At 48.3% G+C, this 15,433-nt stretch overlaps 1 protein-coding gene across 1 annotated transcript in view; it reads right to left on the reverse strand.

The window, feature by feature from the left end:
* Positions 1 to 403: 403 nt before the first annotated feature.
* tgfbr3 (transforming growth factor, beta receptor III) overlaps positions 404 to 15,433 on the reverse strand; it is a 60,640-nt gene continuing 45,610 nt past the window's right edge. The window contains exons 10-17 of the mRNA XM_028962107.1: positions 14,905 to 15,060; positions 13,902 to 14,051; positions 13,247 to 13,447; positions 10,821 to 11,117; positions 9,904 to 10,051; positions 5,935 to 5,985; positions 5,582 to 5,683; positions 404 to 3,236 (exon numbers count right to left, since the gene is read on the reverse strand). Of these exons, the coding sequence (XP_028817940.1) occupies positions 3,118 to 3,236; positions 5,582 to 5,683; positions 5,935 to 5,985; positions 9,904 to 10,051; positions 10,821 to 11,117; positions 13,247 to 13,447; positions 13,902 to 14,051; positions 14,905 to 15,060 (1,224 nt within the window). The 3' untranslated portion in view covers positions 404 to 3,117. The remainder of the gene's footprint in view (positions 3,237 to 5,581; positions 5,684 to 5,934; positions 5,986 to 9,903; positions 10,052 to 10,820; positions 11,118 to 13,246; positions 13,448 to 13,901; positions 14,052 to 14,904; positions 15,061 to 15,433) is intronic.

Raw genomic sequence — 15,433 nt, forward strand, 5'->3', positions numbered from 1 at the left:
GAACACAACGAGCATCGGTTAAAACCGAAGCCCTGAGGAGGAGGCTGTCCCCCCCCATCGCAGTTTGGAGAAGATGTCCTGTTAAAAAAAACTTCTGTGAAAAAGAAGGTGAACAGGGAAATCGCACTGGCGGTGGGGGTCCGGTGATGCTTTCTTTACCCAGAATTCACTCCTTTTCTCTCACTCTCTAAAAAAAGTGGCCTGAAAATTCCAGCCGGGCCTCAGGGAATGGTTGCTGTGCTGAAGTGTGTGTGTGTGTGTCCTGCGGAACACCACATGGTCCACATCATGCGATGACCTCACTCCGGAGTGCAGAGCGAGAGGCGCAGCCCAACACTCAATTATGATGGTCAGCTGGGGACCGAGCAGAGACCCCCCAAACAGAGACATCATGAGCCGTCAGGAGAGATTACACAGATTTATTTTATCGGTATTTTTATATAGAAAACGTACAGACAGCATGCACAACTACAAAACAGGCTATTTACAACGACAAAAAATTGAAACAAACCCCGCCCCCTCTTTCAGATGAGCTTTGAGCCCACGGGTGCCGCTTTGGTGCAGTTTACAAGCCGACTGCCCACTTCTTCAAAGTCCGCAGTAAAGGGGCTGCGCCCGGCCTGATATAAATATTCAGTCTCTTCGTTAGCGGATCAAAAGAGCGAAACAAGAACAAGCAGTGCGCGAAAAATAAAATAACTTTCACGAGCCAATGATCCCCCAGCTTCCTGCAGCTCCCACACCACAAACTAACCCACATTTACACACACGTATACATTCACAGAACACGTCCACACACAGCAGTGTTGAGGTAGATACAACAGAGAAGTACAATCAGCATCTTTATTCAATAAAAAGTCTTTCTGTCCACAAACAAACCAGTCAGATCAGCACAAGATGAACCAAACATGGGATATATAGTGGCTGTAGGATGTGCGTTGAGGGCTTCCTGGCTTGTTCCAGCCTGGTGGGATACACAAACTAGGTGGGTGGATGGATGGATGGATGGATGGATGGATGGATGTGCAGGCGAAGATAATTCACAACCAAAGCGACTCCCTCGCGCAGGTTCTGTGGACTGATTCTGTGTGGAAAAGCTCACATTGTACAGTCACAGAACAACAGAGGGAAATGTGAAATAATGTGCTGAATAAATGAGTTGCATCTGTGATTTCACACGCGCAAATAATAATAATAAAAATAATAATGATGATAATGAAATCCCCATGAGGCCTTTATAAATGTGTTCAATTATTTGGTGACGTTACTGTCATCTTCGATAACGTCCTTCATAGATAAAAGGACTTGCCGCATGAAACCAGGCTTATGAATTCATCTGCTTTTACTTGAAATTGTACAGCTCAATAAGGCAAAGTCAGCAAATTACAGCAAAAAAAAAAAAAGAAATTCCATTATTATATCGGCTCACAAATGCAACTGACTTATTTCCTGCTTCGACCCCCATCTCCACCCCGGTCGGTGTTCCACTCATGTTCCCTCCCGGAGGATCAGAAACACGCAAACGCGCCGCATTTCCATTTCTCAGGAGAACCAGACGAAGCGCACAGCGATTCACAGTATGCTAATTAGAAATTGGCTCTAGGCAAAATATGTTTCTTTAAAAATATAAACTTTATACAAATATATATATCATTTTAATATACTCTGTTTCCTCTCTGAAGACATTTATACAAGTTTACACAAAAAAAAAAGGGCTGGCGTAGCTTTGCGAATACATTCTTAATATAAAACCCGAAAAAGAAGCGTGGCGTAAATACCAATAATAATATTAAAGATTGGTTACAAACGGAGCTCGACAGCGGACAGTGCAGCAGCTCAGCTCACGTCTTCCCTTTAACAGGATCAGCATTTCATCTGCTGAATAAGACTGAATTAAGGCACGACTGGCACGTAAATTAAGGCCCGGTGACCTTCGGCGGCTGAATTTCATGCGTTTATATTCATTCACACACTAAAGGGCACTATTTAGCAAGCACGGGGCATGTTCGCTGGTGTAAGGACAAAAGGATTGGACCTAAATCAAAAAGTTTTTTAATGATGTTTGAACAAGTGACATATAGTGTATTGGGTGTTTCGTTTTTTCTTGTTTCATCGTTATATTTACATCCTTCGACCGTACACTAGTGAACAAGCCCCGCGCTTTTTTTTATTTTTAATCGGCTCGCCTGCTGGTTTGAGTGCGGTGATGCTACAGGCAACATCTACAATGAGCCGAGCGTCAACGTTTGACAGCAGAAGATGGAGGGCGTGATATGTGCGAACGACGAGAAATGCCCAGTCAATCCCAACACTACACTGGCTCTGCCTAGTCCACACTTCAACACACTATAACTCATTAACATCTTTGGGAATCCCACATAATAAGCTCATGCTCTCTCTTTCTACCTCGCTCTCTCACCTATATATATATATATATATATGTATGTATGTATGTATGTACGTATATATATGTATATTTTTATATATATCTACAGTATTCACAAAAAATGTACATTACTTTTTCAACAAGACGCTTCTACCATCGACATCGACCCAGTTTAAACCTTCCCAGATCACATGACTGCCAATAACCTACGAGCTCTTATTCAACCTCGCAGTAATATGAAAGGAATCTTTCACAGCTGAAACGCATCCGGTTTCTGTTGTGAAATAAAATACTAGAACGTTCTCCCCCGGGTCTCCGATTGGCCGAGTGATCAGATCGTTTAACTACGGCCGCTGGAGGACCGCGTGGTTCACAGCGGCGGCCATAAAACCCGCGGACGGGACAGTTGCGTCGTCTCAGCTGTAGTTGCTGTAAAGTGTTTGAGTCTAAACAACACCATATATGGCAAAAGTGATAGTTTTCAGTGGTAAAACCGTGACGGCGGGGATTTATGCTGACGATTCGGCGGGTGGGTTTCAACCTTGAACACCAGGCGCTGTGACCTCTCGTGAAAAGGTCACGGACCTCCTTTGCTTTGCTTCGCAATAACGTGTCCAAGTGCGGCGTCTACTTTCGGCGTGTGGAGTGTGCCGGTTCCGGGTTCACGTGGGGGGTCATGTAGCCGAGCCGGGTCTGTGGCCGGGCTGGTGGGACGCCCGGGTTCCGCGCCGCTACGCGGTGCTGCTGCTGGAGCAGGGCGTGCTCTGCGTGCTCCCGATGCTGTGCGCCGCGCTGCTGTTCTCCGATGGCGGCTGGCACTTGGGTTCTGGCTGGCGAGGCGCAGGTTCACCTGCCAGAAGAGCGAGGAACACTTAGTATGACATTCATTGTGAGCCTTCTCTACATTTACATTTACCGCGTTTACCAGATGTCCTTATCCAGAGCGACTTACAGTCAGTAGTTACAGGGACAGTCCCCCCCGGAGACACTCAGGGTTAAGTGTCCTGCTCAGGGACACAATGGTAGTAAGTGGGATTCGAACCCGGGTCTTCTGGTTCATAGGCGAGTGTGTTACCCCACTAGGCTACTACCACCCAAAATGTTTCTGGTCACAATAATGTTCCTGTGGGCGTTTGATTGTGCACCTCCATGTAGACAGGGGAGCGGGACCAGGACCAGCTGGACCAGAAGGTTCTAGAATATATACATCACAAGCTGGAAGCTGCTGTTTCCAGTTCCAGCGTGTGAGGGTGTGGTCGCCCCACGATTCTGCTGCGTAAACGCCGGCTTGGACCCCGGCCCTTCTCGTCTGTTTATTGTTCTTCTGTTTTAAACAAGCGCCCCATTCGTCTCTCCCCTTCTTTTCATCTCGCGCTCCTCTGCTCCAGACCCGGAATGGGAACTTCTGAAGGGAGAGGATCTCTCCGGCTTGCTTGGGAAGCTCATCTGGCCGAGATTTGATAAAGGGCTCTGTGTTTGTTCGGAAGATTTGGCAGCGACGCGCCCCCGTCATTAAAATCTCCTCTTCCCCCGTCCCACAATCCCCCTCTCCCTGTTTTCGTACGCAGCCCACATGTGTGTGTATGTGGGCCCGTAGCGGCGGCTTCAATTCAATCTGCGGCGTGTTCATTAAAAATGAGAGTTGCACAAGATCTGCAGATGAATCTCGTACGTCCGACAGGCCGTCCAAGAAGCCGTCGCGTTCCCGCCGTCAGATGGCCCGGGGTCACTCGAATGAACACCGTCCTCCATATTCGTCTTCACCGGGCCCGTTTTTTTATCTTATCTTGCAGCAGCGCCGCAGCTATCCTGCGGCCTGCGCCGGTTTCCTGTGGTCGGCCTCAGCCCCCTCGGCCTTTCTCCGCGTTCCCACCCCCCAGGGGCTCGGCCTCGTCTCATTTCTGCTGGACCGGAATTCTTGGGGTTCTGTTCGGGATGCTGGAGAGGCGTGAGTTCAGGCGGCCCTGCCGCGCGCCAGGATGGCCGGCTTTTGCGGCTATGCGAACCACGCGGCTGCTGAGCGAAAAAAAACTACAGTTTGTGACGCGCTATTCAGACCTCCCCGTACGTGGCCTGTTTACGTCATTTTTACTGGATTCCTGTCACTCCAGTGGTTGGCTGGAGACACATCGTCCTGGCATCTTTTGGTGTATCCTCTATATCATTTTGTTATGGACGCTTTAGTTCATAATGGACTTAATGTAGGTGGATATGATCAGATTCGGTGTGCCTGTCTATTTGGAATTCATATCGCCCGAAAATGGCGCTGATAATGTTGCAGAGAACCAGGCAGGTGTGGCCGAAGTCACTGCACATCCCATTTCTGGTTGGACCATGTTTCCCACGATTTAGAAATAATATTCTCCACCACTCTGGTGTAGTGATGAATGCATATGTGAGAGATTAAATGATGCACATGACGCTGCCCGTTAAGAGCAACCTCGGGCTTGGTTTCGTATCGTCCGCTATTCAGCGAATGTGCTCGCTGGGGTGTGTGTTCCTTTGTTATTTATTAGGGTGTGATTGTGTGGAAATGCGTGTATATCTGGACGTGGCCTGTGTCCTACTGTGCCTGTGTGTAAGGGTTCATGTGTGCAGGATTGTTGTATTCTCAGGGCCGGAACGCTCTTCCTCTGCGAGGTCAGTGAGGGTCGGGGCGCTTGGCGTCCAGCGGGCGGACCGCATGACCCCGTTTTCCCGTGAGCCTCTCGGAACGTCCCCTCCACCCGGACAGGGGGAATTCCCACCATCATCTGGCCAGCATTGTGCCCAGAATACCACTGACCATCAACCAACACCCCCCCCCCCCCAAGCCACAATGCATCAAACACAGGAAGCTGAGAGCCTGACTTCTGCTGACAAACAGGATGCATTTATGGCAGAAGAAGTTCATATGTTATTGTTAACGGCCTATGGCTGTCAGCAGTGGCCTGCCTAAGAATAATGTGTGTGTGTACGTGTGTGTGTGTGTGTACGTGTGTGTGTGTGTGTATGTGTGTGTGTGAGACTCCCCTTTTCATAACTAATCATAACGAATCAGCTCATCTTGAATTAAATGTTAAAAGCCCTAAATGCTTTGAGGCACCAACACTAACATACAGGCAGAGTACAGTCTTCAGTGCAGATTCAGGAAGCCCATCTGAAGCATGATGTTGATGACGGAGTGATTTTTTTGCCTTCACCGTGGACACTGACCTGTGTGTGAATAGATGAACCACAGCGCTCCGGTCAGCAGGGCGCCGATCACAAACGCAGCGAAAGCAATGCCGACAACAGTGGGCGTGTCCAGGACAAACACTGGTGCAGAAGATTGACAAGATTATTTCACTCGAATTGTGGCAACAACACACTTTGCACTTTACCGGTCTGAATCAATGAATTAATGAATCAATTTTTATTTAAATTAAACCAAAGTGCTACCACATGGCCACAAATTAAAGTCAGTCATAACTGAGACACGCAAAGAACCAGCCAATAAAATGTAAAGAAATAAAAAAGCAGAGCGCTGGCTGGAACTGAGACGACTGCTGATTGGTCGAGGGACCTACCTTCAGTGCGTGGACCTCCTGGAGTCGAGGGCGGAGTGCGGACAGGAGGGTCTGCAAGAGAAGCAGATCTCAGGCTATACTGGATTTATCATATTGGTGTCCCTCAGGACATGTGATCTGGTGATTTATGTACAGAATGTTGTAAACACCGTCACCCAAGTGTTTAAAAAAATTCAATCAACACACACAGTTTTCTGTCCAATTCAGAGTCCTGTATTTGCAGCGTGGGAATATTTCAATGCACCCCGCCAAATGTGTGCCTACAAATGCCATAAAAGGCTGTATTGCGTAACTACGGCTCATAAAAGCTATGAAAATGTGTGATCTTTGAATTAACATTATGCCCGAACATGGAGGTGATGCCGGGAACGTATGTAAGACCCCGGCACAAGTGATAATGTGAAAAGTAAACAGCACCGGGACGTGGGGTACACAGCCCCGCCCTGGCGTCAGGCCACCATGACGTCTCCTCTCATAACGTGGGTGACTTTCACTGATCTAATTAGCCGCAGTCGTCCGAGCAACGGTGACACAATGGACCTTGTGTGGCGCCGCGCACAATGGCGGCCATTCTTGGAAAAGATCGGACCGCGATGGACCGTAGCTGGAGCGCTCGCCTCCTCCAGCGGGGCTACCCGTTATTAGACCACCGGACATTAGGCCGCAATTCCGGTTTGGGACGAGCGAACGCTCCCAACCGCCGCGGAAAATCCAGAGCTGAGGGGGAAGGAAGGCGTCCCGGGCCAAAAACAATGTGCACGTTCGCTGCAGCGGTGACATCATGCGTGGTGTGTAAGCGCCTCAGCGTGCCAGAAAGTGAGATATGGATACCGCTGTTCGGCCGTAACCGCGAATGGGTCGAAGGTGACCGGGTGGGTCAGGTCTCCTCTGAGTTCACCGACACCCACGAGGCACACAAATGCACCGCTGAACCGACGTCAGGACTGGGGGGCCAGCGCCTATCTGGGCTTCGCTCTCTCTGTGGAGAGTTTGGCCCGGATGGTGGACGAGGAGGAAACAGGGTGGTAGTAGCCTAGTGGGGTAACATATTCGCTTATGAACCAGAAGACCCAGGTTCAAACCCCACTTACTACCATCGTGTCCCTGAGCAGGACACGTAACCCTGAGTGTCTCCAGTGGGGGACTGTCCCTGTAACTACTGGGTGGTAGTAACCTTATGGGGTAACATACTCGTTTATGAACCAGAAGACCCAGGTTCAAACCCCACTTACTACCATCGTGTCCCTGAGCAAGACACTTAACCCTGAGTGTCTCCAGGGGGGGACTGTCCCTGTAACTACTGGGTGGTAGTAACCTAGTGGGTAACACACTCGCCTATGAACCAGAAGACCCAGGTTCAAACCCCACTTACTACCATTGTGTCCCTGAGTAAGACACTTAACCCTGAGTGTCTCCAGGGGGGGGACTGTCCCTGTAACTTCGTATCGTCCATGGCCACTGTCCAGCTGCTGACTAGCTTGGGTTTGTGAAGTCAAATTTAAGCACGGCCCGGCGTGGACTCACAACTGCCCCAACGCGACTGGAGTCCTGGGTTCATAAATCCTGGGGGCGTCTCTGAACAAAGACCTCACCCTCGCTGAACCGCGCTTCAAGAACCCGGCCGTGTCCCGCAAAGTTTTGCCAAGAACCGATGTGCCGTCTGCCCAGGCACAGCACGTCAGGGCCAATGGCGTGAAGTCAAACCCAGCATTTCCTTCCAGTTTTTTTTAAACCAATAATTCCAGAGGGACGGGGGGTGGGGGGGGTAATCAGTATTCCGAGGTCGTAAATCTGCGCCAAGGGCCGCTGAGTTTTTCCGCACTGCCCCAGCTGCCCACAAGCGGCCCCCCCTTTGATTTGCAGATCGAATCGAGGGCCAAAGCACGTTGGGATCTTGTCCAGCATCGAGCTTTTCGAGTCCCACTGAAAAGGACGCTTGTTTGGTTTGCTGCGCCCACATAAGAGGCGTCTTTGTGTCGACGTTTCTGGCAGCGCGGGACACGTCTCTGCTCTTCAGTGCGCGAAGACTTTTTATGTCACTCCTCCCGCCATAAAAATGATCGGTATCGAATGACAAGAAGTCACAGCGACATGGCATCTGCTGGGTGGACAACCTTGAGCAGCTGAACCAATACGCCGTAAACTTATCTTGATATAATTGGCCAATACGAAAAAGAAACGGACCTAAGACCATCTGTCCAAAAAATGGCGAAAGGTCAACACAACACACACATTGTGGATTAGACAGTTATAGGAAGGGGGTTTGAAGCTACTGTACTGTATATTATTATTATTTATTACATTTTTTGGTGAACTAATTATCATTGTGATACACAGCAGCACAGCGCACGGTGCACACAGTGAAATGTGTCCTCTGCATTTAACCCATCACCCTGAGTGAGCAGTGGGCAGCCATGACAGGCGCCCGGGGAGCAGTGTGTGGGGACGGTGCTTTGCTCAGTGGCACCTCAGTGGCACCTTGGCGGATCGGGATTCGAACCGGCAACCTTCTAATTATGGGGCCGCTTCCTTAACCACTAGGCCACCTCTGCTTCAATTGTGCTAATATATTATATTATTACAGTATATGAATGCACCACACAGAATCTTTTAATATTTTTTAATAACTGTTTAATAATTACATTTTTGTTATGCAAACAGGGAGGTAAGAATTTGAACAGACTACTGTTAAATATGGAACTTTGTATGGCACCAGATCGGTGCCAAAAATGTGAAACGAATCTTTCTTAATATCAAACAAAAATAAGACGTTGTGATGTAAAACAAGACGTTTCAATTTTTGACAACACAGCCACCTTTTACGGTTCCGATGCCCGATGATTCCGTTGCACGTCTGGCACAGATCTCTCGTGTGGGCGGGGCTTCGCGTCATTGGCCAGCAGTGACAGCTTAAACTCTTAAATTCCAACCTCTTCATTTACATTTCAACAGCTTATTTTTCTTTGATTTTAGAAAGGCTTTGCTTCAAATGTTATTCCATAACTTTGCACTGTCAAGTGATCGCTGGTTATTTCACCTCTGCAATCCTTTGTGTTGCAACTTTTTTGACGCTTTACTATCAAATAAATTTCTACTCAGTATTTATTTATCGGAACATTAATATTGTGGTCTGTGAAGAGCCGGTAATGTTATTAATATTGTTAATTGAAGAGCCGTTAATATAATACTTTGTTCAGGCGACAGAGGAGCTACATCTCCGGGCCAGCTCGACATCTATCCCCGGATCTGATCAGTGCGGAGGGGCGCGGCACAGCGCTTATCGTGACTCAGCGCAGCGTCATTTCCATTCGCCGTGTGATTCGGCTCCCCGACTCTGGAGGCCCACAGAGGGGGCGCGGAGAAAAGACACCGCCCGCGGGCTCCGATGATATCAGCCGCAAACATCTAACATTAGCTCATCGTTTAACCCTCCAACGCTTTCTGACCACGGCTACGAAACACAAGGAAGGGAGCGAGCGGGGAGGACGAGGAGGAGAGGAACACCAACTTCTATCCAAGCCCAGCACGGGTCAGGGATCAATTTTAACCAGGTTCTCTCAAGCACTTGTTCATTACTAAACATCTGCAGATAAGGGAGCTTCCTGAAGCCATGTCAGAAGAATACCTACCCGCTGGTGAAAAAACCCGATAAATATTGAACCTTCCGAGCAATCACAGCGTTTTTATCTCAGCTAAAAGCGTGTCACGAGATCCTCGCGATCTACACAGAACTCAAAATCTCCATGAATGCATTGATAAATGACATCATGTGTGATATGCTGGGACCATAAAATGAACCAGCAAGCCGGCAAAAGGGCGGCTAGCAAACCTCACCATTTCATCTCAAGAGGTCCTAAGCCTGCGAAGAAATGTTATATTTCCTGAGGCTTCGTAGAATGATCTCGTGCCACTCTTTTACAAAGGAGTCGTATTAAACTACAGCTGCGCTCCAGGGACGATGGGGCCTACCTTGTCTCGGATCTGAAGGCGCGATGCCCGTCACGTCTTCTCCATCTGAGATGACCACAAACGGCTTGGTGGACGTCTTGGTGTTCATCATCATGGTCATGATGGTGCTGAAGTCGACGGAATCGCAGGCTTCGTCGGGCTGCATGCACTGCAGAACAGGCGGAATACCAGGGGTGTTGAAATTAATCCAGGCATCATTATGTCACCGATGCAGTGCGGATCGATTACAGCGTAATGCCGTTGCTTTGGGGACTTTCTGGTTAAAAAGTAGTGCCGGTAGTAACCGTGGCTGCCTGGTTTGAGTTCAGAACCGCTCCGGGTGGGGAGTTCGGCCTCGGAAATGAGCGCCTGCGCTTTGTAGCTGCGTTCGATTGGCGGTTCACTGGTGTTTGCTTGACGCTGTTCAATCGCTGAATTTACACTTGACAAAATTTCAGCAAAAAACAAAAAAAACAAAAAAAAAAAACAGCGCATGCAACGTTGCATCCCACCGATTCCACCGCAGCCGCCAATCTCTGGTGCTGAGAGATGCGACAGCACGCTGATAAGACCAGCGAGGAGGGCGAAAGGACGGTGAGGGAGGAAGATTAGAAAAAAACTGTGACTTGTGAGGGGAGGCTTTGTTTTTGTGGTGCTGAGGGTTGCCGGGGAAACCTGGAAAAGGACGGAGGCTTCCTGCCTGCCTCATTCTGGGTTCAAATGATGAAGAAAGTTGCAGCAGACGGATTTTCGTTCAATTCTGCATGAAAAACTACCAACTCAAAGCCCTGATGAATTCACAAAACTAAGCAAATGAATCAAACTGAATCCTTATAATTCCTCCTGTATCACTGCTATCGGGTACAAACAAATAATTCACCATAATTGAATAATCACTGGACAGATTTGCAGCATGCATTAAGATCTTAAGGAAGTACCGGCGTGAGGCCTCGGCTGGTCGGCGTCGTGGTGGAGCACAGGCTCATATCGCAGTGCAGGAAGAGCAGCGAGACGTTGAACGTCGACCTGAAGGTGAAGCTGAACCTCTTCCTGTCCGTCTGTGCGTGAGGAGCATGGACGTCCACCCTGGGCGGGTAGTAGGTGACCGTGTCGTCGGTGGGGCAGATGTTCTCGATGAGGGTGTAGTCTGAGGGCACGTTTGGGTTGGAGTTGGTGGAAACGAAGCAGCTCCTGATCACAAAGCCCAGCTCGGCGTCCACTTTCGTGGCAGAAACCTTAACACACAAAACATGAATGTTCATATCAACATGAACTCTCCCTCTAAGGGACATATCTAACATTTCATTTTTACGTCCTTCTGCGTTCAGAAAAAGTCTGAACAACGCCTCTGGTGCCTCTACATGATGCTGGTTTATTTCTTTATTGTAAATTTGGTTAGATCCAGTGAGCCAAATCTCACTTGGCTCTTTTTCGTCGTGTAAATCTTGACCTGAACCTGAACTGACCTGATGGGTCGTGCCTAAGCTAGAGTCAAGTTAGTTTAGATACGAACTTCCGGTCAATCCGCTGCTTGTAAAGTAGTTTTGGTGATTGGTAAATTTGTTTTACTGAATGTACGTTCACTTCACTTCCTCTCCCTCTGGGTCTAGCGCTCGTAGGGAGCACAGAAAGCCGGGCTTTTAAAAAGCTGTACTTGTCGTGTCGGGCTCGGGCCAGGACTCCAGGACGCTTGTTAACTTTGAGGGTTTAAGGTGGGCCGCTGCAGAACGTGGACGTCTTCATCCGAGGCTGGCGAGACGTTATCAGTCTTCCACCAGGAAACGTGTTAAATCACCACTTTATGGACCTTCCTGGCGGAGACGCTCGGCCCGCTCCTGTTGTGGTCGGCACATGTGTTCGCAGAGGGGATTTCACTCTCCTGGGCGTTCGCTCAAATCACAGCAAACGTGCGCAGCCCAGGAATCCGGTCATTTGCTTTCTTACACACACACACACACACACACACACACAAACAAGAGTGAACAAGGCTGACAGGGAAGGGGTGGCGCTTCCAACAACTACTGGATTCTCAAAGTGAGATTTCTCTGGGCCCTCAACGATTTTAAGAGGATCTTTCCGTCTTTCGGACCACCGTTACGCTGCGACTCTGGGACTTTTATTTCTTCCTTTTTTCACTCTGGACCCAAAGGGAGAACTCCATAGACGTCCCATGGTTCTTTTTTTTTTTTAATCCCTGCACAGGGTTATACCATCTTCATGCCAGACATATAATTGCATTTTCTTGGCTTCCAGCAGACAAAGAAAAAGACAATAACACACAAACACAAACAACGTCGGACAGGAGTTACGGCGGGTTCGAGCCCGTCAGAATCCTCACTGCAGCGTGAGTCGTTTCGGAGATGATGGAAGCCAGTGGCTGCGCACAGATGGCTCTTTGTGACTTTGTTGGCTCCGCGCTTGCAACGTCCACATCCCTCGCCGTCTTCCACCAGCCCGTCCGTAAATCACCTGCTTCAAAGAGACCCGCTAGGATTTGTCCTTTTACCACAGTCCGTTTGAGCTGGAGACTGGCGTGCCTGTGGATCCCTCAGTGAAAATCTATTCTGTAGGAAAATACATCATTACCCAAGTGCACTGGAGCCTTAAAGGTAGAGCTGTAGAATCCAGACAGAATCCGACCCAACTCGACAAGTACGGCTTATTAAAAGTCGCGCTACAAGCGCTGGACTAAAATGGAAAGGAAATGTGTGGAGAAATGAGCGGGTTTAAAACATAACGCATTTAAAACGCATAACCCGACGACAGTGGCCGAGAATTGCAAATCAAATGAAAATTGAATAAAAAAAATGTACAATTAATAAAACAAATGTACAACTTGCGAAACACTTTTGCCGGTCACCGAAACAAATCAACAAGACGCAAATCATATGGAGAGGATAGGTACTATAGACCAAAAGTTCATGTATGATGACCGTCCATTTACCACGCGAGATTGAACCTACCCAACCTGAACTGAGCTCTACTAACATTTTAAAAATGTCGTGTCGGGCTCAGGCCAAGCTCTATGTAAAGGTGGAATTTCCCAACTCCAGTGGGAAACCAGACTTTTCCTGCAGTACCGGGAACGACTTTCGTCCCCCAAACGGTACCTATACCAAAAGCAAATTGAGGCGTGAGAACCACATGGTCCATCTACATGAATATGACTATATGAGTGCTGCATATTTCACTTTTTTTTCAGCAGAATTGATTCTCCTGTGGCAAATATGTGGTAAAGCCTTAGGCTATTGGAGCTTTCAATGAGACGTTCTGCTGAGACGCAATACAGGGTTCCTTTACTGTCATCCTTTACTTGGTGCACCTGAACAGGGGAGGTTACACAATGCAGCTGCGTCACATTTACCTCTACAAACACAGGCTTGTTCTCAGAGATGGTGAAGAAGTTCTCCGAGTTGTAGTAGAACAGGTTGGTGTTGTGAAGCTCCATGCTGAAGGTCACGTTCTCAGTCAAGTCTCTGGTCAGGCTGGGGCCGAACCCAAAGCCAAGGCCTTGCCTTGGAAGGGAGCTTGCTGTGTCCTGGTTCTTGCGATATGTGCAGTTGAACTGGGGGCAAATTAAAGCAAAAAGTAGAAAGAAGGAGAAGAGATGGATTAGAAGTGAACTGGGGTAAAGAGAGACGGGGAGGAATGAGGCCTGAAGGGGGTTTTGGCCAGAAGAGCAGGTCGAGAGTTCAAGGAACAGACGTCATGGTGAGATGCTCCGGCCTGAATCGCCTGAGTTCGTGAGCCAGCGCACCACTGTGGGAATCTGGGTATCGTAGTCCTACACATGGCTATCGACTACAGACTGAGGTCGGGATCCCAGACACGTCATGCAACATTTCATCATTAAACTTGGCTGAAATGCTATACAATTTGCAGGGATGCTATTTAGTCATCACTACAGTCTGTTTAATGCGATTGAGGAGGTTTACATAGCATGAGATGCAGCCAGACAACATCACATGATATAAAACAGATGATGAGCAAGCATTATTTCTTTAAGAAATCCTTCTTACCATTATAGGCAGCTGATGTTGTGATGGCTGAGTAAAGACTCTATCAAGGATTCTGACATCAGGAGGCACCATCACGTCACCAGACTCCATGTCTTCATATTCTGGTGGCCACCCACTCCCATCCCTGGCATCTGATTGGCTGATCACGACCTGCCAACGATAAGAGAATCTGTTCAGACATGAGATAGAAACTGAATGCTTTCCCAGCCTGTCTGATTCCGATCGGATTCTAGACTCTGAGGCATCCAGACAGTTTGAGGTCACTCAGATCTCAGATCAGTCCGCTGGCTCTGCTGACCCCGAGCAGATGAGCTGGAATTAAGATGTGGGAAAACACCAGGCATCTTCAACAGCTCTGCTCCCCAGACGGTGCCGCAGAACATGCTTTCCATTTGTGGACGAGGAGAGAGGACGAGGAGTCCCGCATCACACACATTGCTCAGAGGACACATGCTGCAGCCTGCTGTCCACCAGAACTCAAACACAGGCTCATTCGACACCTTCAAGTCTTAACCCTAAGATCACATGAGGCTGGAAATGTGCCATGTCACATTTCTTACTCAACTAATGACAGGAGATCAGTGAGGAAGTGAATCATTCTCACAGTCCGGGGGTCTCAGAGCGAAAGCTGCGGACCCGAAGTGACCCCCATAAACTGATCTGCCAAGTTGTTCGTCTGTCTTTTAATTACGTTTAGAAAAATAAAAATTGTCATTGAACATCGAATTTCTTTCTTTATAGAGCCACAAGGGTAACAGAGCTGTTCAACTGACATCAGCATTTGTAGCGTTTTACCTTGTTAACCACTGACTGCAAAAGGAAGAGTATAAATTGGGGTTGATAACCAGTTTAAGAGACACTGAGGGCCCAAAATTATCCCTACTGGAGGTATAATAATACGTAATGCTGACGCCGATGAGATAACCCATAAGGCGGCTCCACTGGTGCACTGGGAGACGTGCAGGCATCTCAAAGATCGAGCTGGAGTCATGACGTTACTTACTGAGTTGATGTAGATGGCCACAGGGCCAGGCTGCACGGGGTATTTCACGGTTTGGCAGCCTGTCAAGGAGGTCTCCAGGGTGTAGTGGGTGGAGTTGGAGGTAGCTTTGCAGGATGGGTCCTGGAGAGTCATGTTGACTTTACCATAGCCGTTGGCCTGGGGAGGACAGTGGAGGCCAATCAGTGAAGAATTGCAATGCTTCTGAGACTGAATTAGGCAAACTGGAACATTCAAAACATGAAACCATTCAAAATTGTACCAGAACATTTTGCACTAAGATGCTAGAATCGCATTTTTGTGGTCGAGTAGCAAAGGTCGCAATGGTAGTCAGTGCTTGTTCTAGGTGCTTCCAAACATAGGAGCCCAGGAAAAGCATCCAATTAGAAAACAAACCTATGCTGTAGTGATTAAAAACGAGATGCATAGTTTATTTAAGAAATGCGGGACAATTCTGTATTTTAAGGGACGTCTGAAGACAGTCAATTATGAGGCTCATGCAAGAGCATCCTGCGTGTTAACTCAGGTTTGT

This window comes from Denticeps clupeoides, chromosome 19 (assembly GCF_900700375.1).
Source record: "Denticeps clupeoides chromosome 19, fDenClu1.1, whole genome shotgun sequence".
In the NCBI taxonomy this organism is placed as follows: Eukaryota; Metazoa; Chordata; class Actinopteri; order Clupeiformes; family Denticipitidae; genus Denticeps; species Denticeps clupeoides.